The sequence below is a fragment of the Poecilia mexicana genome, unplaced genomic scaffold (assembly GCF_051168715.1).
Source record: "Poecilia mexicana isolate PSO_F unplaced genomic scaffold, ASM5116871v1 scaffold_2, whole genome shotgun sequence".
In the NCBI taxonomy this organism is placed as follows: Eukaryota; Metazoa; Chordata; class Actinopteri; order Cyprinodontiformes; family Poeciliidae; genus Poecilia; species Poecilia mexicana.
In genome coordinates this window covers 18499752-18526791 of record NW_028263371.1, presented here as the reverse complement: position 1 = coordinate 18526791, position 27040 = coordinate 18499752, and the positions used below count along the sequence as shown (strand labels likewise).

Here is a 27040-nt window from a genome sequence, read left to right as displayed (position 1 = left end):
AATGCTCTTTACCCGAATAGTGCAGCAGAGGGTTGTGCAAAGGTAGAATTTGAAAAGAGGAGAATTTGACAGACTTGGGAAAAATAAAACTTCTTTACCTGGACATGAGACAAACTTACCACATAAACAACCATCCTCATCAGGATATCGCCATTAATGAGAGAATAGTTGCATCCAAAGCAAGAGTTACATTCAAACAGTACATGAAGGCGAAGCCTCCTTGCTGGGGCTTCAAATTGTTTGTCCTTGCTGACTCAGCAATGGTCACACTTGGGACTTTTTCGTTTATGAGGGAAAAACTGATGGCACCAGTGGAAAGGGTCTCAGTTATGATGCAGTAGTAAAGCTTATAAACACATCGTTGCATGGCACAGGGTACAAACTGTTGGTGGACAATTTTACATTAGTCCCACCCTACTCCGAGATCTCATACTGCATGGGCATGTGGGGACTATTAAAACAAACATCACACAAAAACATGTCCAAAAATGTCATTTTTGTGCTGTTTTGATCAATTTTGAAATCCACACACAGAATACTTCGTTCTACAGTTTTATTGTATTTTTCAGTCCATGCAGTCAACCCTCAATATATATTTACATAGAACATTAAATAACTTCGCGAAGCAAAAATGTTCTAATTTCTTTGTGTGTTACAGAATAGCTTCATACTAATTATAGTCAAAACATGTTTGCTAAAATGCAAAAATTAACTTGACATCTTTGTAAAGAGACCAAACTTTGCAAGTACTCCAAAGGATTCAAGAACATCAGCTGATTTAATTTGGGTATACATTTCAGGTGTTTTTGGTGAGTCTGTTATGGCCTGTTAACTGGTTTAGTGACTTGGTTTCAGATAGTTTATGAATTAGAGTTTTCTTTAGACAGGGTATGAATCTGAGGTTTCATTTTAGACTGGTGCATTTTTAGTTATTCAGAAAGGTACTATCTTGTTTCGTACTGCCGAGATGCCAGACACATTCTAGAGGAAGACAGGTAGAACTAATATCTGGAACCTGATCTCAGAACGCTGATGCACATAATGATTATTGCTCTGGGGAATCAGACCCAGGTGGTTCAGCTTTTTGAGCAATAAGAACAGAAGTCGTTTTATCTGTGAAACATGCTTTGTGGTAGCTTGGGAGAGAAGTGCATCGTAAAAAGTGACAAAGCCAACACCAACTTCATTTCCGTCTGTAACAGTTTGTTTGGCCACATGCTGGCTTTGTGCTCGTCCTTCTACAGTCTTTGCTGGACAGTGATCTTGTTGATTACATTGTCCTGTGTAAGAAGACGTGTCAACAGCTTTGAAAGATTATCAGTGAAAAGTCATTTCTCAGCTTGAGTAAGAGTGACTCTGTCCTGCCTGAAAAGACTTTCAGAAAATATTGTGGTTGTCAATGAAGGTCACTGAGCTGGTAAAGCAGGCAAAGTATGCTTTAATAAGCCATTAACTGGAAACGGTAACAGAATGTTAACCTTTTCTTAAGTGTTTGTGTTTCCTTTGTGTTTGGTGATTTATAAATTCAGTACAGGGCTTGTTAGATAATTGCCTAAGAATACATTCTTATTTACAGGCGCAATATGTATTTTTACATTTTAATACCTTCTTCTTAACCCTTGTGTGTGCGAGGACTGAGGCAAACGTAGAGGACTATGGCAAATGATACAAGTTTTACGTGTGTGGGGCCGGTTGGACCTCATTTCCACATACAAGGGTTAAACTTACCACTTTTACTACATGTCAATATGAATCTAGGTTTAAATGCGTACTATACACATACTGTCATGCATACATTTACTCTTTGTGTATATTTTTAATCAGCTGTCTTTTCACTTAATAAATAATCATAACAAAAATCTTAATAGTTCAAAATTTTATTCATCAGCCATTGAACTTGACATATTTAATACCAGGAATCCATGATCCTCCTCATGCTCATGAACCTCATGCCTCCATATCCCATCTCCCTGAAGCTCCTGTACTCTCCAGGCCTCATGTACATCATCCTGCCTCTGTAGTGGGGGTGCTCGTACATCAGCCAGTGGCCATCCATCACATGGCAGGACATGCAGTCAGACATGCGGTAGCGGTCCATGATGGAGTCACAGTCATCCATACACTCATGCATCTGACCACCGAAGTTCTCCCTCTCATAGATCCTCATCCTGTAGGATCCCCTGTACTGTTAAAAATTAGGTAAATACTCTTGTTAGTTTCAGTTCAGATCAGCAATAAATTATCAAGAATCACTAACCCACCATGGGGATCATACGGCAAGATCTGATCCAGTCCCTCCAGCCCATCATGCTCATGTAGTCAGCATACTCTCCCCTCCTGAAGAAGTACTGGTTTCCCATGTAGTTGGGGCGGTCGTAGACCATGAAGCAGCCGCTCTCCACCCTGCAGGAGTGACACCTGCTCATGTAGGAGGACATGTCAGCACAGTCGCTCATGCACTCATAGTGGCGACCCATAAAGTTCCTATCCTCGTAGAAGATGATCTGGAAAAGACAAAACCATCTTTTAAAAATACACATCAGTTAAGTGACAATGTATGTTTTCATCACCTAAAGATTGCCTACCTTGCCCCTCATATTCATATCAGTGTTGCTCATCTCAGTGTTGCTCATGTTGGCTGCTGATGAGTGGTTGCTCTTGTTCCTGTACTGTCTTCCTACCTGGTTCAACCCTTTCCTTTTATACCTGAGCACATGTAAAGAACAACTGACCCTCCCTTTACAGAACTACTAACTAAGCAAGTTACTATAGAGCTGCACAGAATGCAGAGGTTACGTTCTGTTTTTTGTCTCTAGTCTTTAGAAAGGTGTTTCTGTTATTACAAGCAGCATTTTGAACAGTGCTTGTGACAATAAACTGAGCCATGTGTTAAGTGTATGACTTGTGTGAAACAGTTTCCATAGTGGCTATCAATACCCTAATTTTTCTTTTACTTTTAAATCTTTTTGTGTATTAAAACAAGAACATGTATTTTGTAATGCTAAGATACTGAAAATTAACCAATGTGATGCATGTTATTTTTGCTGTAAAAAATAGATTTATTTTTATTTTAGGTTCCAATTACATGTTCTTTATCCAAGGACTAAATGTAATACGGAGCAAATATCAGCTCTGAAATAGAAAAAGCTATAGCTTTGACAAGTTTTTCAAAGCAACGTTTGTGAAAATGTGGTTGCATATCTTACTTACTTCCTTATGTTTAACTTTGATCATACTCTTTTAACAGTGTGGGACAGAGATGCAAGTTGGATGCAACCCAGAAAAATTATTAGAACAAACTTGGAATCCAGAGACTAGTTTATTAGTCACTCTTTAGCTTATTTTGTAGAAACTAGAGTACTCACTAGTTAGACCAATATTATACTAATTACATACATTTTTAGATTATTATGCAGAGACTCCAATTATTGCAACCCAGAACAGGAATTGTAGCAAATATTGCAGTAAGCATATTGCGAGATAACGCAAAATAAATTTTCTTCCCCATGGCCCCGAGGGCTCAGTAAGCAAGAGCCAAGTAGGTACCATAATGTGACGTAAACATACAGCTATTCACTGACTGTGTGCATGGTCAAACGTAGGAGCAGAGAGAAGAAAAACAAATGATGCCATATTCCAAACTTGCTACAAGAAGAACGTGATGAAGTCCTCTGAAGCTACAAGCAAGCCGTGAACAATGAAATGCAGGCTTTTAAGATAAAATAAAAATAATTTTATTAGTCTCCCATAGGAGAAAATTATCTTGGAAGCAGGGGAAAAACTGCAATACAACAATAAAAGCCCATCCAAAAGGACAGTAATCCAGTAAATGTAACAAAAAAATAAATAAAAGTACAAATGTGAGATTGGCAGTACATCCCCATTACATCCTCTACATAGTAAGTTTTCTGTGCATTGGACTTTAATATTCAGTGGCAGCTTGATGGAGCAGTGAGGAATGAGTTGCGTTTGTCGACATATTGAGAGAATGAAAAGCCTTGGATAACCCTTGGTGCACTATGTCTTAGATGCATGCTAACACCGCTGCTGTCTAGACAGCACCGCCACGATCAGGTAAGCAGTGTGTCGATATATTGGTCCAGTTTTTAGTATATTTTATGGTTGCCTACGTACAATCATGGAACATGACATTTGTTTTATTTTTATTGCTCAAACACATGCACATTTTCTGAAGATATCCTATTCAGATGTGCATTCCTTATGATTGAATAGCACTGTTTACAATTACTCCACTTTGTCTTTTTTGTACAATTTGGTTTTTATATGTTTAATTTTTTTTGTGAATCTACATGCTTTGATTATTTTGCTGTTGTTGCACCAGAGTTTCCCCGCTGTGGGGCAATAAAGAATAATTATAATATGATATTCTATTCTTCTAAAATGGATATTGTTAATCCTAATTAATTTTTTAGAAACTATTTAGAATTAATTATACAAGACATTAAAGGTAACAAGAAATTTTAAGAAAACGATTGATACTTTAACCTTGGCTGTATGTCTCTATAGGTCTAAAACTCACAAGTAATTATTTACATTTTGTCTTTTATATGCATGACTATTGTCATGATTCTGTTGAAGTGTAGATCTAAATGCAGCAGGATGGATTGAAAATTTAACAAAAACATACAAATCCAACTTATAAAATACAAAAGTCCAAGGAACAAAAATACTTCCAAAACAGAGACATGCAGAGAACATGAGGGACCAGGGAGAAGGGACATACTAAAGAATAACTTCGACTAAAGAAACATGATAACCTGGAACATAAAATACCTTACACTAAAAAAAATGACTAGACCTAGAGTAAAAATAAGAAATTAACATTTTAATGATAGATTCTCACTATTTAATTTTTAAAATGGGGTTTGCGGGGGCCTATTATTTTCATTCATTTCTTTTTCATAGTGCCACATCTGTGAATGGCAAAAAAATGTTTGAGTGCATATAAAGTAATATGTCTGTTTTAAATAATTCCTTCTACATATGTGCTATAATATCTGATTACTATTTACAAGGAACATAAGTGGGGACACGACTGACATGATGGTGAACAAAGAGTTGAGGCAAACAAAAGAAAAATAAATGCTGTTGTGGTTTCAATTGACAAAGTATCTTATTTATACTTTACACATTATTGTACGTATGCTGTAGTTTGCATGGTATTGAGTCCTAATACAAACCTCCCTAAAATGTGAGGAACTTTAGACAGAGTAAAAATAACACAATATAATATTATATATATATTTCATCGACACTTTACATTGTAGATTTCCAATTAAGACATCCAAAACTGAACACATAATTCAGTAAACCAAACAGTTTGACATAACTGAAAGGGTTGCTATAAACAAGAACCCAAAATATTATTAATTTCTACTTTGTACAACATTTTTATCCACTCACTCTTGAGCTGTCTCCTTGGAAAATCTCCAATGTAAGAAAGTGGAAGAATGTGTCCAAAACTTGTAACCATTACCTGATTCTGCTGTTCTTTGAATATTGTGAAGATAAGTTACTTGATAACTTAATATATCCAGTTAATTTATCAAAGCTTACTCTGCAATTAGCTTCTTCCAATCGTTCATTGCTTTTTTGAGGATGTCATGTCTTTGTCATAAACTGTGTCCACGCGGTCTTCCTTCTGGACAACAGAGTGGCTGTACACTTGGGATAAATAAGATGGGAGGTGTAAATGCACGCAATGATATTTCTGAAAAAATAAGAGATGTCTTCCTTAGGAAAGATTAGGACCAGCATAGTTCCAATGGCCGGGATGCAATTGGTCTCAGACAATGCGGGTCACATTCATTTTAGGTTCTTAATCATTCATTTCTCCAGGGCAGAATTAATTCACAACATATGTTTTCAGTTGTTTTAAAAAATAAGAAGTGGATGATTTTAATTTGGTTTTAAATTTAATGTGGCTATATCAGAATTATACTCCACCTACACATTAAAAGAAATATATCTATAAGTTGCTTCTTGACAAACTTTTTGTCACCCTTATTGTGTAATTTTGGTTTGATTTTTAAGCTTCCTTCTTTGCAGAACTAGCTCATTTAAACTGGATGCTGTCCTGGCTTGAACCTCGTTTTTGAATGAATCTAGGTCATAGATGTGCTTTATGTGGCATTTCAGCGATGTTCCATGTTTTGGTGTATAATTTTGACCAGGTGTCAAAGCCTTTCACTTGGTAAATAATTATGACAAATTTCTCATCTCAAAATGTTTTTATTTACTGGTATTGAACATGATATATTTAATACCAGGAATCCATGATCCTCCTCATGCTCATGAACCTCATGCCTCCATATCCCATCTCCCTGAAGCTTCTGTACTCTCCAGGCCTCATGTACATCATCCTGCCTCTGTAGTGGGGGTGCTCGTACATCAGCCAGTGACCATCCATCACATGGCAGGACATGCAGTCAGACATGCGGTAGCGGTCCATGATGGAGTCACAGTCGTCCATCATCTCATACATCTGGCCACCAAAGTTCTCCCTCTCATAGATCCTCATCCTGTAGGATCCCCTGTACTGTAAAAAAATACATATTAAAAGTAACACACTGTTTAAGCTTTACAATTCAAATGACCAATAAAACCTTAAGTTTCCAACCTACCATAGGGATCATACGACAAGACCTGATCCAATCCCTCCAGCCCATCATGCTCATGCAGTCAGCATACTCTCCCCTCCTGAAGAAGTACTGGTTTCCCATGTAGTTGGGGCGGTCGTAGACCATGAAGCAGCCGCTCTCCACCCTGCAGGAGTGACACCTGCTCATGTAGGAGGACATGTCAGCACAGTCGCTCATGCACTCATAGTGGCGACCCATAAAGTTTCTCTCCTCGTAGAAGATGATCTGGGAAAGAGAAAACCATCCATTAAAAATGCACTGTTGGTATAAGAAAAAATATTTTTTTTTATTGCCTAAAGATTGCTTACCTTGCCCCTCATGTTCATGTCGGTGTTGCTCATGTTGGCTGCTGATGAGTGGTTGCTCTTGCTCCTGCTCTGCCTTCCTACCTGGTTTAACCCTTTCCTTTTATACCTGAGCAAATGTAAAGAACAACTGACCTTCCCTTCACAGAACTACTAACTAAGCAAGTTACTATAGAGCTGCAGAGAGTGCAGAGGTTGTGCTGTTTTTTCTTTGTCTTTTAGTCTTTAGAAAGGTCTTTGTGTTATTACAAGCAGCATTTTGAACAGTGCTTGTGACAATAAATTGAGCCACGTGACCATTAAGAATTCCGTGTATGACTTGTGTGGAACATTGTTTTCACAGCAGTTAAACTATGATAATTTTGTCTCATTTCTTCTTGTCTTATAAAGGTAAAATTGACTTCTACTGCTAAGATAACATAATAGCATAAAATTAAAAAAACATAGTCAATTTGAATATTCTTTGGTAAAAACTCAGCACTGTGAAAAAAATCACAATTGTTTGGTTTTTGATTTTGGATTACACTTAAATGTTTAAGTTCATTACACCAAATGTTATAACTGGCAAAAAAATACCCTGAGTAATTTCAGTGAATGCAGTTTTTACAAGCTAATCAAACCAATGTTTGTGAAAATATATTTACATACCTACTCATCTCATTGATTGTGATTTTTTTGTTTGTTTGTTTGTACTAACCACCCCCAGCCCTGGTTACTGCTAGATCTGTAGGGTCTATATTTCAGGTTAATTTTTCAACAAAATTGTACATGATAAATTTCACACTAACCACAGAATTTAATTTTATGTTTTGCCATTGTTTCATCTGGCACTTCTTTACACTCGTTTGGAGCTGTGTAGCCCGAGATGTGTGGGCCTCTGAAAAAAAATATTTCTTTTGTTGAAAAAGTATGTTGTTTCTCTGTATTTCACTGCAGATGTCCTGGTATTATAAAGAGTAATTGAGTGGTATATGAATGCCAATGATGGTGTGGGTCACCAATACTGTTTATAGTGGGGATGGTGTACTGTCAATGTATTGACTTGCATATGAATGAAAGTCAGTGCATTCATTGACAATGTGACGATAGTGTTGCTCAAACATGGTTGGTGTTATGGCATCCAAAGATTTCAATTTTGCTCTCATCTGAACATGCTATGTTATCCCAGTACTTTAGAGACTAGTCCAAATGCAGCAAATTTTAAGCTTCAATTTGCAATGGAGTTGTGCATTCAATTTTTAGAAGCTATGGCTGCTGAAAGAGTTGCTCATTGTGTTCTTTATAACAGTTGCTACTTGTCTTTTGGGAGCTCTTCACAACTGATCCTTGGCTCTTCGACAACTCTTCTGACAATATTTGACACTCCTTATCAGAAATTTTGTGAAGAACACCTGGTCTTGCTCAGTTTATGGTCAAATTATGCACTTTCCACTTCTGCATCATGCCACAACAGTGCTCACTGGAATGTTCAAAAGTTTAGAAATCCTTCTGTAAACAATTCTATAAGAGCGTTTTGCAATTACCATATTTTCCGCACTATAAGGCGCACCTAAAAACCTTCAATTTCCCCAAAAGCCAACAGTGCACCTTCTAATCCGGTGCACCTTATATATGGACCAATATTGAGCCGCAACAGGTCTAGCAACTACGGTAAGCAGCCGCAGACTTCATTTTCACCCGTAGAAGAAGAAGCGCGCGGTGTATTCTGGGATACTTGTCAGAACGCTGGTTTGTAATCTATTAATAAAGTTTGACTGACCTATCTATCTACCAACCGTCTAGAATCGGGTCGTCTGCAGGTAATTTAGCACCACGTTCTGGCTCGAGAACCAATCTCCCTGAGAGGGGTTGGTGCACCACCAACACTGTTTATAGTGGGGATGGTGTACTGCTGACCTCAACTCATGATGGTGTGGGTCTTCAAACTTCAAAGACCTCAATCTCACAAGCATGTTTTTGAAGTTACCCAGGTGGTCAGTCCTGGGGGTGGATGAGATTGACTCTTTTTTTCCTCAGGGCTCCCAATGTTGTGGGTTTATGCTGGCCCATAACATCCACGGTTCCCCTGAATTGACAGACCGGGTTGGTGTGTTCCAGCTACAGGGGGTGGTTACACTCTTAAGCCTTCCTGGTAAGGTTTATTCTGGAGTTGTGGAGAGCAGTGTGTGTGTTGGTTAGTTGAAATTCAGATTCAGAAAGAGCAGTGTGGTTTTTGTCCTGGTCGTGAAACACTGGACCACCTCTGCACCCTCAGCAGGTTCCTGAAGGTTGAATGGGATTTCTCCCAACCAGTCTACAAGGGATTTGTGAACTTGGTCAAGACGTTTGACCATTTCCTTCTGGGAATCCTGTGAGGGCAACTTCGGGAGTATGAGATACCAGGCCCTTTGATACGGACTGTTATGTCCCTGCATGGCTAATGTCAGAGTTTGATGGCAGTAAATCGGGCAAGTTTCTGATTAGAATTCCCCCTGCTTAGGCTGCTGCCCCATTGAACCGACTGTGGATAAGTGGAAGAAAATGGATGGATAGATGAATGGATCGATGTCTTGACAGAGTTCTTTGCTTTTACCTATTATGAGATGTTCCTTGTGTGACACCTTGGTAAAAGACACACATTTTTATAGGCGATCAGTTCGGACTGAACAAGCTGATATTCAGTGGCACTGACAAGGAGCAGGATCGCTTTCTGATCACTGATAAATTTTCCATGCATTTTTTCACCACCCTTCCTTCATATGTTTAATACTTTTTCCCTGTTATTTCACACTTAGCTGAATTTCTGAACATATTTGTTTTGGTTTCTATCTAACTATGGCTTACTTCGGTTAACACCAACACCTGGTGAATTTAATGTCAATAGCACTTTAAAAAATATGTTTATCACTTTTTAGCTGATGTATTAAAGTTAATTACACAGAAACCAATGTTTTCAAGTCTTTATGTTAATAATGATGGTTTTCTGTTAATAGTGAATGAAAATACTGGTTAAATTTATTTGTCTTTTTAGGAATGCTTGCATTATTTTCTTTTAGAAACAAAGTGTTTCTGTAAAAAGAGTTCAGATTTGTGTCTCGTATTTCTTAGTTAACCTTTCAGTAGCTCAATAATTTTTAGATCGATCTCAGTTGCTCAAATTACTTTTATTCAGTGAAGTCAATCATTTAATACCAGGAATCCATGATCCTCCTCAAGCTCATGAACCTCATGGACCAGGTGTTAATAAACAATCATGACAAAATTATCATAATTTTAAGATACTTTTATTCATCCGCATTAAACATATTTAATACCAGGAATCCATGATCCTCCTCATGCTCATGAACCTTGTGCCTCCATATCCCATCTCCCTGAAGCTCCTATACTCTCCAGGCCTCATGTACATCATCCTGCCTCTGTAGTGGGGGTGCTCGTACATCAGCCAGTGGCCATCCATCACATGGCAGGACATGCAGTCAGACATGTGATAGCGATCCATGAAGGAGTCGCAGTCATCCATACACTCATGCATGTGACCACCAAAGTTCTCCCTCTCATAGATCCTCATCCTGTAGGATCCACGGTACTGTAAAAGGAATTGAATGACAAAATTCAAAGGTTGGTTTCGGTATCATCACAGTTCAGGTCAATTTTACAAACCTGATGAATTTCCAACCCACCATGGGAATCATACGACAAGATCTAATTGAACCACTCCAGCCCATCATGCTCATGCAGTCGGCGTACTCTCCTCTTCTGAAAAAGTACTGGTTTCCCATGTAGTTGGGGTGGTCATAAACCATGAAGCAGCCGCTCTCCACCCTGCATGAGTGACACCTGCTCATGTAGGAGTGCATGTCAGCACAGTCGCTCATGCACTCATAGTGGCGACCCATAAAGTTCCTATCCTCATAGAAAATGATCTGAAAAAGAAAGGATTTAACATTTGATACAATTGACAACATATAATTTATTCATCTCTTAAGGATTGCCTACCTTGCCCCTCATGTTCATGTTCGTGTTGGTCATGGTGGCTGCAGATGAGTGGTTGCTGTTGCTCCTGTTCTGCCTTCCTACCTGGTTTAACCCTTTCCTTTTATACCTGAGCAAATGTAAAGCACCACTGACTGCCCCTTTACAAAACCCCTGAATCAGCAACATGCTCTAGAGCTTCACAGAATGCCGAGGTTATGTTTAGTTTTTTTTTTTTTTTTTTTTTTTTGTCTTTGGTCTATAGAAAGGCTTTTCTGTCATATATGAACAAGCAGCATTTTGAACTGTGCCTGTAACATGTCAATAGGCTGAATCATGTGACGTTTAAGAATAATGTGTTGATGTCTTGTATGTAAAGTATATAATGTTTCCTCAGTGGTTATCTAAAATTTACGTTTTGCCGTGACATTGAAAACAATGTAACAAAACATTTTATAATTTACATTAGTTGTAGAAAAGTATCTACTCATTGAAAATTAACATAATATAAAATATTTATTTATTTATAAGGACTAAATGAACTAACAGTCAACCAGTGGGGGAAACACTGATGAGTAAATGCTAGACTAATTAAATCTTTGACTTTGTCTTAATTTAAGTTGGCTACAATGACAATAAATCATTCTTTAGCCAATATTCTGATCATAGCCAACATAAGCTAACCCCGTAGTTTACTTCCATAAAAGATATGAGAATAATGAAAACAAAATCACTAGGCTTTGCAAATCCAAATCTTATATATTCATAAAGCACTTCCACCGTGTTCTTGGATTGGACTTAAAAGGATCCAGGATTAGTTGAACATATTGGCCTAAATGTGTAATTTTCCTATTACTCATAATTACTTCAAAAATTGGCATCTTTTGTTATATTTTTCACAAATAGAGGTCGCCATTTTTTCACCGATGGGTTGATGACCATAATGGTCTATTCTGTACTGGAGTCTACAGAGTAAACACAGGAAGGCTAACTTTACCCTAGTAGTTGTTTATCATATTGCATTTGACTGGTGTAATTTTAGATAGTGCTACACTGTGCCACTATTGGGTGTAATTTAAAAAAATAAAAATAAAAACTGAATCTGGATAATTTCCCACATGAAAGAACGGAGAGTGCAGTGCGACAGCCGGAATGAAACACAACTTCCGAAGGACCTAATCTGGACCCTGGACATTTCTCCACAATACTTTGAGTCATTTATGCCAGCAGAAGTAACGAAGGCAATCGTTACCTTAACAAACTAAAAATAAATTATATAGACTCCTCTTACTGCAAGGCAATAGTGACTTGCAAAAGTATTCATACCTCTTGAACTTTGCCATATTTTGTCACATCTACATATATGCATTTCACTGGAATGTTATGTCAAAGTCCAGCAAAAAAAGTGGTATATAACTGTGAAATAGGAATAAAATTATACATCCATCCATTTTCTAACTCCCTTGTCCCAAGTGGGGTCAGGAGGGGTGCTGGTGCCTATCTCCAGTGAACTTTTTGGTTGAGAGGTGGGGTATACCCTGGACAGGTCGCCAGTCTGTCGCAGAGCAACACAGAGACAGACAAACAACCATGCACTCACACACTCACACCTAGGGAGCATTTAGAGAGACGAATTAGCCTGCCAGTCATGTTTTTCGACTGAGGGAGGAAGCCAGAGTACCCAGAGAGAACTCAGGCATGGACTGGGATAACATGGAAACTCCATGCAGAAAGACCCCAGGCTGGGATTCTAACCCAGGACCCTCTTGCTGCAAGGCAATAGTGCTACCAACTGCACCACTGTGCAGCCCATTATACAGTATTCAAAACATTTATTTTTTTTAAAAAGAACTGAAAAGTGCAATGGCAAAGTATTCAGGGCCCTTTCTTCTGAGTTCAACCAGTTGCCTTCAGAAGTTGCCTGATGATTGCTAATGACTAAATAGAGTCCATGTGTATGGAATCTAATCTGATGTCTTAGAGGTTTGTTAAGAAAATATTGAGGACAAAACAGTATCATGAAAAAGTTTCAAGCAGGATTGGGCAATAAAAAGACTTTCCAAGCTTTGAACATCTCATTGTTAAATCCATCATCTGGTGATGAAAAGAGTATGGGACAACTGTAAGCCTACCAATATGAGGCCGTCCACCTAAACATATAGGCTGAGAAAGGACAGCACTGATTAGAGATGCAGCCAAGAGGCCCATGGTGACTCTGGTCCACAGCTCAGGTGGGAGAATATGGCCACAGGACATAGTCATGAACTGCACAAATGTGGTCTTTATGGAAGAGTGGCTAGAAAAAAAGCCATTGTTAAAAGAAAACCATAAGGAGTCCTGTTAGCAGTTTGACAGAACTTATGTTGGTGACACAGAAAGCGTGTGGAAGAAGGAGCTTTGGTCAGACCAGACTAAAACTTAACGTTTTGGCTAAAATGCAAAACGCTGTGTGGAGCAGAGAACTAATGCTGCAAAACACTCTGAACACAACATGCCCACTGTCAAATATGTTGCTGGTAGACTTAAGAGTGGTGTGGAGGTTCACCTTCTAACAAGATAACTACCCTAAGCATAATATCTGGGGATGCACTGGAGTGGCCCAGTCAAAGTCCAGACCTAAACCCAAACACAAATCTGTGGGAAAATCTGAAAAGTACTGTTCACAAACACTCTTCAGTCAGAGCAGCTGAATTTCAGTCACTAGATGTGCAAATCTGATAGACAAACCCTAAAAGACTTGCAGCTGGAATTCCAGCAAAAGGTGGAACACAGTGGAACATCCTGATTAAACTCTAGTCTTATCAACTTTTTAATGAAATATAACATTAAGATGAGAGCTGGTCAATGGGCACAATATATATTTATATTTCATTTTTTGTATGAAAATTAAATCTAATAAAGCAAGACTGAGAGACAGAGTGGCTCTGCTTGCATTTAAACGGACTTGTCCTTCCCTGTTCTTGACCGTAGATTTGTGCCAGGTATAAAACTTTTGTAGAACATTGTAGTGTTTATAATGTAAAGACTACATTTTAAAACTGGGCCAGATTTAAAAAGTTCATATGGTGCATTTCCCAGATTTCCTGATTTTGCATAAACGTCACAAAGTACAAGTGACTGGAAATATTACACATCATATCACCAAAAGAAAATAATTTGATTCAAAAAGATGGAACATTTTGAAACTTTAATTTACTTATTGTGTGTTTGTAACAAACACTTGTTTTTACATGTCCACCATACGCCTCATGCTCATGAATCTTGTGCCTCCGTATCCCATCTCCCTGAAGCTCCTGTACTCTCCAGGTCTGAGGTACATCATCCTGCCTCTGTAGTGGGGCTGCTCGTACATCAGCCAGTGGCCATCCATCACATGGCAGGACATGCAGTCAGACATGCGGTAGTGGTCCATGATGGAGTCACAGTCATCCATCAGCTCATACATCTGACCACCAAAGTTCTCCCTCTCGTAGATCCTCAACCTGTAGGATCCCCTGTACTATTAAAAACAAGGCATCACATTTAGATTTCGTTTTTAATCCCTCAGCGTTCACCTTAGAAATCCTCAGAAGTTTTAAGTTTACCATGGGGATCATACGGCAAGACCTGATGCAATCTCTCATGCCCATCATGGTCATGTAGTCAGCGTACTCGCCCCTTCTGAAAATATACTGGTTTCCCATGTAGTTGGGACGATCATAGCCAATAAAGCAGCCGCTCTCCACCCTGCAGGAGTGACACCTGCTCAGGAAGGAGGACATGTCGGCACAGTCGCTCATGCATTCATATGAGCGACCTTGGAAGTTTCTGTCCTCATAAAAAATGATCTAGGAAGAAGTGAATTGATATTAATTTTAAAGGAGATATGGAAAGTTTCATAAACGGCACACAGTAGAAAAAGGGCAAGTGTGCTTACCTTCCCCATAGTTGTGGCAGGAATGTTGGTTCTTGGGAGAATGGAGTTGAGCTACACTAGCGGCTGTACTGATTTAACTGCTACTTTTATACCTGATCTAACTCAAAGAATCTGTGGCTCTCATTGTATAAATCCCTGACTCAGCATCATGGTATGGAGGCCTATAGAGTGCAAAGGGTTATTTGGCACATTTCCATGTGACACAATCCCCTAGAAGACTTATGCAAGTCAACACAATGAGGACATTTGAAGCAACAATACGTAGTGACAGACAATAATCCCTTTATCACGTTTCAAAACACACTGTATGGGCCTACCACTGTTATATGAACAGTTTGAAGGCGTGCAGATTCCTTTGTGTAATCACAACAGTTCAACATGCCAGTATGCTATGTACATTGCTTTGAACAAAGCTTTTACAGCTGTTTGTAGAAACCTGAATTGTAATTTTTTTAGGAAGATGTTATAAACCGAAAGCCAATTAGGCAGCAAGTTGTGTGTTGGATGTATCCTGTTCTTCTTTAAGAGATTTTGCAAGCCTCAAAATTTAAAAAAATGACACTTTGTTGTGTTTTGGTGGAAATTTACCAAGTGTAGTAATTAGTGTGTAACTTGTTTGGCCCTTATTTTTTAACATTAATCCATCATCGCAAAGTACTAAGACCTGGTACCCATCTATAAAAACATTTTGGTAAAACAAGTGACAAGTAGTTGGTGACTAGAACAATGAAAAGGTGACTATTCAAAAATGTGACTGTTAAAGCAGGTATAGTTGAATGGTGTCCAGTATATTAAAATCAATATGTAATAGCCCAAGCAACAGAACACTATTTGATAGGAGTTACACAGTTAAATTGTACAGTAGAGAACTGGAATGGCTACACTTCAGGATTTGTTGTAATGGGCAGAATGTTTTCATCCAAAAACACAGAATGGAAGAATAATTAGATGTTTATAAAAAAATACTTAAATGTCAATGAAGGAAGTAACAGAAGTAAATTGCATGACTCTATTTTGTGACTATGTTCACATCAACAATGCTGACAACCTTTTGTAGTTAATCAGAATGGTTTTATTTAGTGGCACTGAGCAATAAACATTTAATACCAGGAGTCCATGATCCTCCTCATGCTCATGAACCTCATGCCTCCATATCCCATGTCCCTGAAGCTCCTGTACTCTCCAGGTCTGAGGTACATCATCCTGCCTCTATAGTGGGGGTGCTCGTACATCAGCCAGTGGCCATCCATCACATGGCAGGACATGCAGTCAGACATGCGGTAGCGGTCCATGAAGGAGTCACAGTCGTCCATGCACTCATGCATCTGACCACCGAAGTTCTCCCTCTCATAGATCCTCATCCTGTAGGATCCTCTGTACTGTAAAAGAATTGGAATACAAATTTTAATAACTGATGTCCCTATGTTCATAGTTGAGATTAGCTTTAAATTCTAACCCACCATGGGGACCATACGACAAGACCTGATGCAGTCCCTCCAGCCCATCATGCTCATGTAGTCGGCATACTCTCCCCTCCTGAAGAAGTACTGGTTTCCCATGTAGTTGGGGCGGTCGTAGACCATGAAGCAGCCGCTCTCCACCCTGCAGGAGTGACACCTGCTCAGGTAGGAGTGCATGTCAGCACAGTCGCTCATGCACTCATAGTGGCGACCCATAAAGTTCCTATCCTCGTAGAAGATGATCTGGAAAAGGGTGAAGTAACATCAGAACTATAAACTCAATACTAGTTAAAGAATCAGTAGCATAAAAATAAATAATCCATAGGAAGATGACCTGAATGACCAGAAGTAAAATAATTATTTGCATTTCAAGAAAGGACTGTGCACCTTGCCCCTCATGTTCATGTCGGTGTTGCTCATGTTGGCTGCAGATGAGTGGTGGCTGTTGCTCCTGTACTGACTTCCTACCTGGTTAACTCTTTGCTTTTATACCTGAGCAAATGTAAAGAGTAAGTGGCCCCCTTTTATGGAAATGCTAACTCAGTAACTTACCATAGAGCTGCACAGTACGCCGAGGTTACATGCCTGTTTTTTGTCATTAGCCTTTAGAAAAACCTGTCGGTCATATATGAACACATAGCACTTTAAACAGTGCTTTGAGCATGGGAATTAGGCATGTGACTGTAAAGAATTTTTAATGCCTGTTATTTTTAGTGTTTGGTGTAGGTAGACTTTTTATAAACTTCACATATTTTTGGGTTTGTACTACACCATATCATGGTTTATGTAATATGCTCTAGAGGCACATATTTACTTTTTGTCTTTTTTGTCTGGCAAATATTGTCTTGGGTAATTAGAAAAAAAAGCCATCACGTTATTTTCATCTCATTGTACACACTTTCAAGTTCAAGCAAGTATTTTGAATAATTTCAATGGCATTTAACATGGTTGAGTACAGTTCAATTGCCATATAATGGCAGCGTTTGTAGCGTAGATCAGAACTAGGATTTTAGTGTTTTTATATATATATAAGTCAATAACTCATTCCATATTTAGGGTTAGGCTCCAGATAGTAGCTGGAGCTTGTGTTGACAATTGATCATTCCCAGTTAAATCAAAAAACATGATGAAATAACTTCAGTTTTATTGTATCAAGACAGCAGGAAGAAGAGCTGAAGTGATTTATGTTTATTTATTTTTTTTAAAGTTTTTATGGCTTAGTTGTTATAATATTGTCATTTTGTGTACATTTTTTTGATTGGACATGGCATTCATCCATCCATGCATCCATCCATTTTCTATACACCCCTTAATGGGATCGGGAGGGTTGCTGGTGCCTCTCCAGCTAACGTTCCGGGCGAGAGGCGGGGTCACCCTGGACAGGTCGCCAGTCTGTCACATGTCGCATTCATAGTACTGAATTTCTTGTTGATTTGCTGATCAACCATCTGCTTTTATAACGTTCTTTGTAATGAAATTGTCAAATTCATTACAGGCTCTGCTTGTGTGGAGTTCAGATGCTACAGTCACAAGACAGATTGTCAACCTGTCAACTGTGGCAAAGACTCAAGGATTGTTGATGTCTTTTTTTAATGATTTCAGCTTAGAATTTTTCTCCTTGCTTGTTTCAGTGTTAAGGGAGACATATGCAAAATCTACTTTTTCAGCCCTTAAATAGATTTTTTGAGTATTTTGAGTTTCTAGAAGTATAAAAAAAATGAAATGTATTGCCCCTGGTGCGCTTTGGTGTTTTTATATTCCTTTTGGGTTAAATTATTCAGTCTTTTCATTTTTCTCCATAATGTTTTCTTGTCTTTGACGTCAGTGCATTTGCTGTGGAACTGCTACATATTGTCTTGACTTCCTGCTAATGCGCTATTTTTTTCCTCGCAGCATTTTTGTAGCCCAAGTTCAGTTATGGCGAAGTTGCAAGGCGGCAAATCAAAATGTTGGACGTTGAAGGCCCTTTGAAGTGTCTGGTTAAACTTTATTTTTCTCTGGAATGTACCCACCAAAGTGGGGAAAGTCTGTTTGCACAGACCACTTCAGGACGAGTGCTTCAACAACCTCCAGCATTATTAAGAGGGGTTTCCCAAAAGAGTTTGTCTGACTGAGTGGTGAGTTCCTTCTCTTTATGGAAACTAGGGACACAACAAAGCAGAAAGCTGTTAATAAAATGACAAAAGCTTCTACTAGACATGGATTTTGTGTGTTGACGATGAGGTCCTGACCATTAGTTTGATAGTAGGATTGAGCCTTCTGCTTCTGTTAGCTCTTAGCTCTGTGTGCTAGCTTTTAGCTGTCTACTTGAGGATATAACTGTATTGCATGTTTTGGATATAATTATTATTATTTTATCCAAATGCATTCAGTGATGTTCTTGGCGTGCCCATTAGCTAACTTCTTAATTATGTCAAGGCTTTTTTACTTCATTCACATTGTGGTAAAATTTATATTTTTACAGGTATCCGAGATGCATGAACACTATAGTTAAACTACGCTCCATATGATAGATAGTTGGCTTGGATGGAGATTGTGTAAATACAGCAATAACACCATAGAAAAGCATTCAATTAAAGACAGTTCGGCAGGTTTGTCTTCTTCATTCTCCTGTTCTTGAAATAGAATTTTCTCCGTCATATCTCAATCCAATCCAGTCTTATTGAGCTTGAGCTGTTTAGCTTCAATGGGCATGGATTTTGAAAGATACAGTATGTATAATTTTCCTTCCACTTTACAGTACTTTGTGTTTGTCTGACATGCTTTTGTTTTTGGCTGTAATGTGACAAAACATGGAAAGGTTCAAAGAGTGCAAATATTGTGCTGTGAAAAAGTATTTGCTCTTTCATATTTCTACTTTTTGTTACACCTAATTTTTTCCATTCATAAAACTCATTTTAATAAAAAAATAATAATAACCTGAGAAAGTACAAAGTGCCTTTTTGAAAATTTTAAATGTATTTAGAGAAAAGCTATTCACAATAAAAAGTATTTGCTATCTAACCCTAAATGCTCTCATCAAGCACTTGTGATAACTGGCACAAAAGGAAACTGATCTTTTCGTTTTGTGACCCCATGGTGAACCCCGGATGAGACATTCATTCTCTGTTTCGCATGCTGCCTCTAGGAATGTTCTTGTTGGGATACTGGTTACAAAATTGCTTTGTAAACCTTACTTGTCACCTGATGTGAAACTTAACTGCAACATAACTTTATTCTTTCACTTGTCTTTGATAAGAGCATATCCTGCTTTTTAAGACAAATTAGCTTACTCCATCTTGTCCAACACATTCTGTAGTATTTCCTCTGTAATTCAGATGTCAAAATACTAATGTCTTGTTGTAGGTGCAATTTTTGTGATACAGTTTCTGATGATCTTTTACTTGATAAATAACCATGGCAAAGATACCAGTAGTTTGGAAATGTTTTAATTCAGTGGTATTCAAGAAAAGACATTTAATACCAGGAATCCATGATCCTCCTCATGCTCATGAACCTGGTTCCTCCATATCCCATGTCCCTGAAGCTCCTGTACTCTCCAGGCCTCATGTACATCATCCTGCCTCTGTAGTGGGGCTGCTCGTACATCAGCCAGTGGCCATCCATCACATGGCAGGACATGCAGTCAGACATGCGGTATCGGTCCATGAAGGAGTCGCAGTCATCCATACACTCATGCATCTGACCACCGAAGTTCTCCCTCTCATAGATCCTCATTCTGTACGATCCTCTGTACTGTAAAACATTTTCAAACAAACATCAGATTAGGTTTGTAGCTAGAAAAAGTATATTCCACCTAGAGATGAGATTTCCTACCATGGGGATCATACGGCAGGACCTGATGCCGTCATTCCAGCCCATCATGCTCATGTAGTCAGCATACTCTCCTCTTCTGAAGAAGTACTGGTTTCCCATGTAGTTGGGGCGGTCGTAGACCATGAAGCAGCCGCTCTCCACCCTGCAGGAGTGACACCTGCTCATGTAGGAGGACATGTCAGCACAGTCGCTCATGCACTCATAGTGGCGACCCTGGAAGTTCCTGTCCTCGTAGAAGATGATCTGGGAAAGGGAGAATTGTATTTTGAAATCTAACAGCGTAAAACTGTCAAATGAAAACTGCATTTATTAATTAACTAAAGATTTTGTACCTTGCCCCTCATGTTCATGTTGCTCATGTTGGCTGCTGATGAGTGGATGCTCTTGCTCCTGTACTGCATTCCTACCTTGTTTAACGCTTTCCTTTTATACCTGAGCAAATGTAAAGAACTACTGGACCCCCTTTTGTAAAACTCCCAACTCAGCAACCTTATTCTCTGTAGAAAAGCTTTCCTGTCATGTATGTACATCCAGCATTTTGACAGTCCCTGTAACATGTGAATAGACTAAGCCATGTGACTGTTAAAAATTGTATGTCCCTGCCTTATGGCACATAATGTTCCCACAGGGCTTATCTGACCTTTATTAGTTTATAAAGTTAAGTTACAATCTGAAATTGTTGCATGTGTTTAATGGTGGCATATGTTGACAGTGTTTCCAGTCATAGTAAAAAAAAAGATCTGTTTGTAGTGACAATATTAAGTCCTTTGTTTTGATTATTCTGATTTGAATTTCCTGTCATAAATAGAACACAAAAGAATAGAAATATTTTATACAGTAAGTCAACAACACAATGCAAGCAATTGTTACTACGTTCTCATCCAGGAGGAATGCTGCAAGTCCATGACTCGAAGTAATTTGTTGGTTTTCATTAAAAACTTCTGAATAACATATTGAGCAATATGTGCTGTTTGGGAACTAGGATCAATTGAAATATATGTGTGATTGAATAGATTTTTAATTTGTATTTTTTTGTAAAGTGCCTCGAGACAGCATTTGTTGTGAATTGGCGCTAAATAAATTATCTCAATTGAATAGAATTATTTTAACAGTTTGTATTCTTGGAAAACTTCAATTGGAAGCTGAAATCTGCTGGGCTAGTACTCAGATACATACTTCTGTATCCAAGTCTTGATTCTTTTGTTTAAATCCCTGGTGGCCAAGTCTGGTTGTCCCATCATGTCTGGTTTTGTTTTGTGTTGCGATTTAAATCCCAGCAGTAATTTTGCTCTGGAGAAAGCTGGCCCTGGCTTTTTCACATCATGTGTTGTTCTTGTAAGTCTTATGTCTTGTGCTCTGGTTTAAATGAATGGTGCCCTGGGAAAATTGAGAATCGGACAGTAGTTTGACCAGTCTGGAAAACCACAAACTCAGAATTTTATACCATTCAAAGGTGTAAAATGAGGGGACGAGGGTCGTTTTCACTATCCTGACTGGCCTGATGACTGGAAGGGACGCAGTGATGATGGACACCTGATGACCAGACGATTCAATGTGGTTTTTACAAACCCGGTTGGCCTGTCTGACCTTTCAACCTGAAGGGACCAAACATGCTTAGCGACTGGGTTTATCTTACAAAGATGACTGACACCCAAAGAATATGTCCCCAAATGATTCCAACCTGTCCAGGGTGACCCTGCCTCTTGACCGAAACGTTCGCTGGAGATGGGCACCAGCACCTCTCCTGACCCCACAAGGGACAAGGGTGTTAGAAAATGGACGGATGATTCTGAAAAACACATCCATGCATTTAACTTTAGTTGCATATTTGCAAGTGTCTTGCAGGTCTGAATAAAAAGTCGGACATCTGCAGCTGATCCAGAACGCAGCTGCTTGAGTCCTTGCTAAAACCAGGAAGTTAGAGCACATCACCCCAGTATTAAAGTTCTTACAGTGACTTCTTAGAGAGAACATCAGGCCAAAACCTATTGTCATTATCAAAATAAGCGGATATAAACGACATTTAATTTTAGTTGCATAATTGCAACAGTGTCTTATAGGTCTGCCTAAAAAGTCTTACTTTGATAGAAATAGATTCTATTATTAGTCGTTCTTTTAGCCTCCTAAAATTTCCATTCCACCTTTGTGGCCATCCCAGGTTTTATGTTTCTCAAATCAAGCCAATTGTGTCCAGTTGCTCAGTGGCATGTGCTAAAGACTGGAAGACATCAGGAACATCCAGATTAATTTTCACCTTTCAGTGTCTTAACGTTGACGCTCCCTACGAAGTTCTATACCTTTGTGGGAAAGTTGGAGAAGCAACCTGTGGACTGATTTTTTTTTTAACCGTTTCTCTGTGCAATGCAGCCCAGTAGTAAACGTATAGCTATTTGAATCCCTGGCTCAGCACAGGTTATAATTCTGTTGAGTCTACCTCTTGACTTTAGTCTTCAATAATTTCAAATGACTTTTTTACTGCAATGATGAAGGAAAGCTTTTGCTGATTTTTCCTACTGTGTTCAAAGACAGAAATGCATTTCAACTTTGCCACTGGTGCATTAGTACCTTGAAAGTCTGACAGGAAATAATAATCAAAGCCAGACTTTGACACATATTTGAATGTTTTAAGGCTGTAGTCTTATAATTTTGATCTGCCAATTACCAGTCTTATTTAGTTTAAATGCTTTTATTTTTTAACTCTTCCTTTCCCTTTCTTCACCTTGAATTTTACCAATTCTGATCATTTAAAGTACACTACCACTAGAAAATGAATAGATAGTTTGGGAATCACAGGACTTGACAGTTTGCATAAGATTCTAACATGATTCAACCTAACAGCTATCATCCAGCCTTTATGTTGTTCTGGCATGCTTGTCATTATATTACTGTAGATTTATTGGGATTTGTGGCTAGCAAAGTGGGGACTCCACAGTGGCGCAGTTGGTAGCATTGTTACCTTGCAGAAAGACCAGGGCAGGGCAGACATGGAGTTTGCATGTTCTCCCTGTGCATGGTGGGATCACAGTCCAAAAACATGACTGTTAGGTTGATTGGTCTCTCTAAGTTCTCCTTAGGTGTGAGTGCATGTATGATTATTTGTCCTATTTGCCTATTGCCCTGCCTCATCCATAAATTGCGGAAGATAGGTACCATCACACCTGGCAGCCTCAATAGGGATAATAAGCGTGTTAGAAAATGATGGATGGATAGCAAAGTATTACCAGTAGTAGAGTAGGAAATTCAGCTGTCAAATAATTTAACTCCAGCATGAGCATACAGGGTAAAGAAACCCTGTGGAACTCCATGACTACCTCAGTCTTCTGAGAAAGATCAATCAACCTCAATAACAAAACTAGAATGCATAGTTTAAATATAAATGAAATACTTGCAAAAGTATTCACATCCCTTGAACTCTTTCATATTTGTCACATTACAACCACAAACATAAATGTATTTCATTGGAATTTAACACAAACAAAAAAGTGGTATACAATTATGAAGTAGAAAGAAAATTGTATATGATTTAAAATAATATTTAAAAATAAAAAAAACCTGAAAAGTGTGCAAAAGTGTTCAGCCCCCTTTCCTCTGAGTGCAACCAGTTGTCTTCAGAAGTTGCCTGATGATTGCTAATGACTAAATAGAGTCCACCTGCATGGAATCTAATCTTAGTACAAATCCAGCTGCTCCGTGACGCCTCAGAGGTTTGTTAAGGAAATATTGGGGACAAAACAGCATCATGAAGTCCAAAGAACACAGCAGACAGTTCAAAGAGAAAACTGCAGAGACGTTTAAAGCAGTCTCAGGCAATCAAATAACTTTCCAAGATTTTAACATCTCATTGTTCAATCCATCATCCGGAGATGAAAAGAGTATGGCACAACTGTAAGCCTACCAATATGAAAAAGGACAGCACTGATTAGAGATGCAGCCGAGAGGCCCATGGTGACTCTGGACCAAATGCAGAGGTCCACAGCTCAGGTGGGAGAATATGGCCACAGGACAACTATTAGCCTTCACTGCACAGATGTGGTCTTCATGGACCAGTGGCTAGAAGAAAGCCATTATTAAAAAAAAATCATTAGCCGTTTTTGACAGAACTCACGTTGGCGACGCAGCAAACATGTGAAGGAAGCTACAGTTTTGGTCAAAATGTAAAACCCTAACACTGCACATCACTCTGAACCCACCATCCACTCTGTCAAATATGGTGGTGGCAGCATCATGCTGTGGGTGTGCTTTTCTTCAACAGGGACAGTGAAGACGGTCAGAGTTGATGGGGAAAATGGATGGAACTGAACACAGGGCAATGTTGGAAGAAAACATTTTCCCCAATGCTGAGTAGGTGATAAATATTCAAAATGAAACTTCTCAAATTAAGAAACTTTTTTATAACTACTCAACAGCAACAATTTTCCCAGATTTTTTTAAAATTTAAGTTTAAATAGACAATAGGTCTGCAACTTAAAGTGTAAATTAAGATAATTTTTCTTTTATCACACCAACATTGAGCCCAGTTATGATGAAAATAATTATACCACAAGTATCACTAACAATTAAAACACTGTAGACAGATCAATAAATGTATACCATTTTATTTATTTTATGAAGTTAAAATTGTACAATTAGCACATGTCCATGATCCTCCTCATGCTCATGAACCTGGTTCCTCCATATCCCATCTCCCTGAAGCTCCTGTACTCTCCAGGCCTCATGTACATCATCCTGCCTCTGTAGTGGGGCTGCTCGTACATCAGCCAGTGACCATCCATCACATGGCAGGACATGCAGTCAGACATGCGGTAGCGGTCCATGATGGAGTCACAGTCATCCATCATCTCATACATCTGGCCACCAAAGTTCTCCCTCTCATAGATCCTCATCCTGTAGGATCCCCTGTACTGTTTGCAGCAAATAAACATAATGAAAATCCAGTATCTAGTTGCCCCAGTCTTAGAAATGTATAACTTATTGTTTAATACGTACCGAAGGGATCATACGGCAAGACCTGATTCCACCACTCCAGCCCATCATACTCATGTAGTCGGCGTACTCGCCCCTCCTCATGAAGTACTGGTTTCCCATGTAGTTGGGGCGGTCGTAGACCATGAAGCAGCCGCTCTCCACCCTGCAGGAGTGACACCTGCTCAGGTAGGAGGACATGTCAGCACAGTCGCTCATGCACTCATAGTGGCGACCCTGGAAGTTTCTGTCCTCGTAGAAGATGATCTGTGAGAGAAAAGTTTTTTTTTTTTAGAGATCATTGCCACTATTAGGCCTTTCCAGATGAGTCTTATAGGTAGTCTACCATTGATTTAAAAATGTTTACCTTGCCCATGGTGGTGGTGGTGGCTTGTCAGGTCACTCAGAGTACTGTAGATGAACTGATACCCTGCCTGCCTGAGTATCTTACATTTATACCTGACAGTAGACAAAGACAGTGTACCCCTCTATTGTTCAAATTCCTGACCTGGCAAAATACTATTGAAGCCTAGAGCATTTTGAGTTGCTTACACATATAGCAGTGTGGCCATAACCATTGTTTAGAAATTTCTTTTAAAAGCATTTTTTTTATGGAAATTGAGTTTGTCTATAATTGATGACCTCATGAATGATGATAATGTTATTCCTAATAGCATAGAAAAATAGAAATTGCTTTTGTATTATTTGTGACAGTGAATAGAGAAAGATATGTTTCATTTGTTGCTGTCTGTACACTAACTTAAAAACTGAGTTAACCCTTAACCTTGATGATTTTTATGTCATCAACATTTTGCATGCCACAGACTGCATGCAAATGTTTCATTTGTCGTTTGTACAGTGGTCATGTAACCAGCCTTTGTGTGTGACACACACACTCAACAGCTGATCTGAGATGCTATGACTTTTTTCTACAGTATAAAAATGTGTTTGACTTTAGCAGTGTTTTGATATTAGGTGTTGCACAAAAGCACTGTATGTTGATGCATTGCCAACATGTATCAAGATAATTTGATATGACTAATAGACTTGACCTTTAAAGTGTTACATATCTTTGAGGAACAGTAGATAGAGGATGAATAAAAAATAAAATTGGTTATATCTGTAAGAGGTGGTGATGTATTCAGCATGTTAGTAATGGACTGGTTGACCTTGACAGAGTAAAACAGCTGACTACCAGCCTACCATGTGGATAATAGGCATGTCTCTTAGCAGGGTACGTTGTGAATATCAAGCAAAAAAAAAATTGGAAAACAATCCTGGACAACCAACCTGCTTCTGGGTGCAAAACAAGTTGACAAAGTTCCACTAAGATTTTAATATTTTGATATTATAAGATCATAAAAGGATCAGATTAATTGAGATTAAGTGACTAATCTACACTTAGTCACTTTCTGACTTTCCAGTGCTAGCTATCAAAAGTTTATAAAAACTAAATAAGTCTGACTCTCGTTTTTTCAAACTTTATTTGCAAAATTAAACAGAACAATAAAATGATCAGAGATGCATATTACAGCATTTATAGCCCAGCTTCCTTGGTGAGGTGATAGTCCTACTGCTGTGACCCTAAAGTATGAATGCGTTTTGGGTGAGTGTGAATCATCCTACAGTTCAGAGGATCTCTGTTATTGGACGTAGCCCACATCATGTTGCTATAGAAATAAGAAGTTTCAGAAAAAAAACATTCAGCGATTGATGACTGACTTACACCGGTAGTCTCAAACATACGTGCCCCAACCCCCAAAACACATTGCTTTGTAAATATTGTAAATTGCTATGTATTTTAGTCTGAGTGTCCTGAGCTTTATTCTGCATGTGGGTCAGAAAACAACCAGAGAACACAACTACTGTTAGAATGCCAGGCATTGCCTTTCCGTGTGGAGTTTGCATGTTCTCTCGATGGAAGAGGTTGTTCTCTCTATATGCTCTGGTCTCTGAGTGTGACCGTCC

General features: G+C 38.7%; 7 protein-coding genes across 7 annotated transcripts; all 7 read right to left on the bottom strand.

Moving 5' to 3' along the window:
• Positions 1-1861: 1861 nt before the first annotated feature.
• LOC148160536 (gamma-crystallin M2-like) lies at positions 1862-2633 on the bottom strand. Its single transcript, XM_015012366.2, has 3 exons — positions 2586-2633; positions 2262-2504; positions 1862-2185 (listed from the first exon to the last, which is right to left on the bottom strand). The coding sequence occupies exons 1-3, from the start codon at positions 2631-2633 to the stop codon at positions 1907-1909; spliced, it is 570 nt and encodes a 189-aa protein (XP_014867852.2). The 3' UTR covers positions 1862-1906.
• A 3647-nt stretch (positions 2634-6280) lies between these two features.
• On the bottom strand, positions 6281-7018 carry LOC148160535 (gamma-crystallin M2-like). Its single transcript, XM_015012370.2, has 3 exons — positions 6971-7018; positions 6645-6887; positions 6281-6559 (listed from the first exon to the last, which is right to left on the bottom strand). The coding sequence occupies exons 1-3, from the start codon at positions 7001-7003 to the stop codon at positions 6281-6283; spliced, it is 555 nt and encodes a 184-aa protein (XP_014867856.1). The 5' UTR covers positions 7004-7018.
• A 3196-nt stretch (positions 7019-10214) lies between these two features.
• On the bottom strand, positions 10215-12261 carry LOC148160534 (gamma-crystallin M3-like). The gene is made up of 3 exons (XM_015012379.2): positions 10943-12261; positions 10627-10869; positions 10215-10532 (listed from the first exon to the last, which is right to left on the bottom strand). The coding sequence occupies exons 1-3, from the start codon at positions 11105-11107 to the stop codon at positions 10254-10256; spliced, it is 687 nt and encodes a 228-aa protein (XP_014867865.2). The 5' UTR covers positions 11108-12261; the 3' UTR covers positions 10215-10253.
• A 1829-nt stretch (positions 12262-14090) lies between these two features.
• Positions 14091-14879, bottom strand: LOC106933249 (gamma-crystallin M3-like). The gene is made up of 3 exons (XM_015012383.2): positions 14835-14879; positions 14503-14745; positions 14091-14417 (listed from the first exon to the last, which is right to left on the bottom strand). The coding sequence occupies exons 1-3, from the start codon at positions 14841-14843 to the stop codon at positions 14145-14147; spliced, it is 525 nt and encodes a 174-aa protein (XP_014867869.1). The 5' UTR covers positions 14844-14879; the 3' UTR covers positions 14091-14144.
• Positions 14880-15934: 1055 nt separating this feature from the next.
• On the bottom strand, positions 15935-16729 carry LOC148160533 (gamma-crystallin M3-like). The gene is made up of 3 exons (XM_015012368.2): positions 16682-16729; positions 16295-16537; positions 15935-16213 (listed from the first exon to the last, which is right to left on the bottom strand). The coding sequence occupies exons 1-3, from the start codon at positions 16712-16714 to the stop codon at positions 15935-15937; spliced, it is 555 nt and encodes a 184-aa protein (XP_014867854.2). The 5' UTR covers positions 16715-16729.
• Positions 16730-19702: 2973 nt separating this feature from the next.
• Positions 19703-20511, bottom strand: LOC148160532 (gamma-crystallin M3-like). The gene is made up of 3 exons (XM_088012290.1): positions 20443-20511; positions 20111-20353; positions 19703-20029 (listed from the first exon to the last, which is right to left on the bottom strand). Exons 1-3 carry the CDS (start codon positions 20509-20511, stop codon positions 19751-19753), a joined length of 591 nt encoding a protein of 196 aa, XP_087868416.1. The 3' UTR covers positions 19703-19750.
• Positions 20512-24689: 4178 nt separating this feature from the next.
• LOC106933243 (gamma-crystallin M3-like) lies at positions 24690-25579 on the bottom strand. The gene is made up of 3 exons (XM_015012362.2): positions 25440-25579; positions 25097-25339; positions 24690-25011 (listed from the first exon to the last, which is right to left on the bottom strand). The coding sequence occupies exons 1-3, from the start codon at positions 25446-25448 to the stop codon at positions 24736-24738; spliced, it is 528 nt and encodes a 175-aa protein (XP_014867848.2). The 5' UTR covers positions 25449-25579; the 3' UTR covers positions 24690-24735.
• Positions 25580-27040: the final 1461 nt, after the last annotated feature.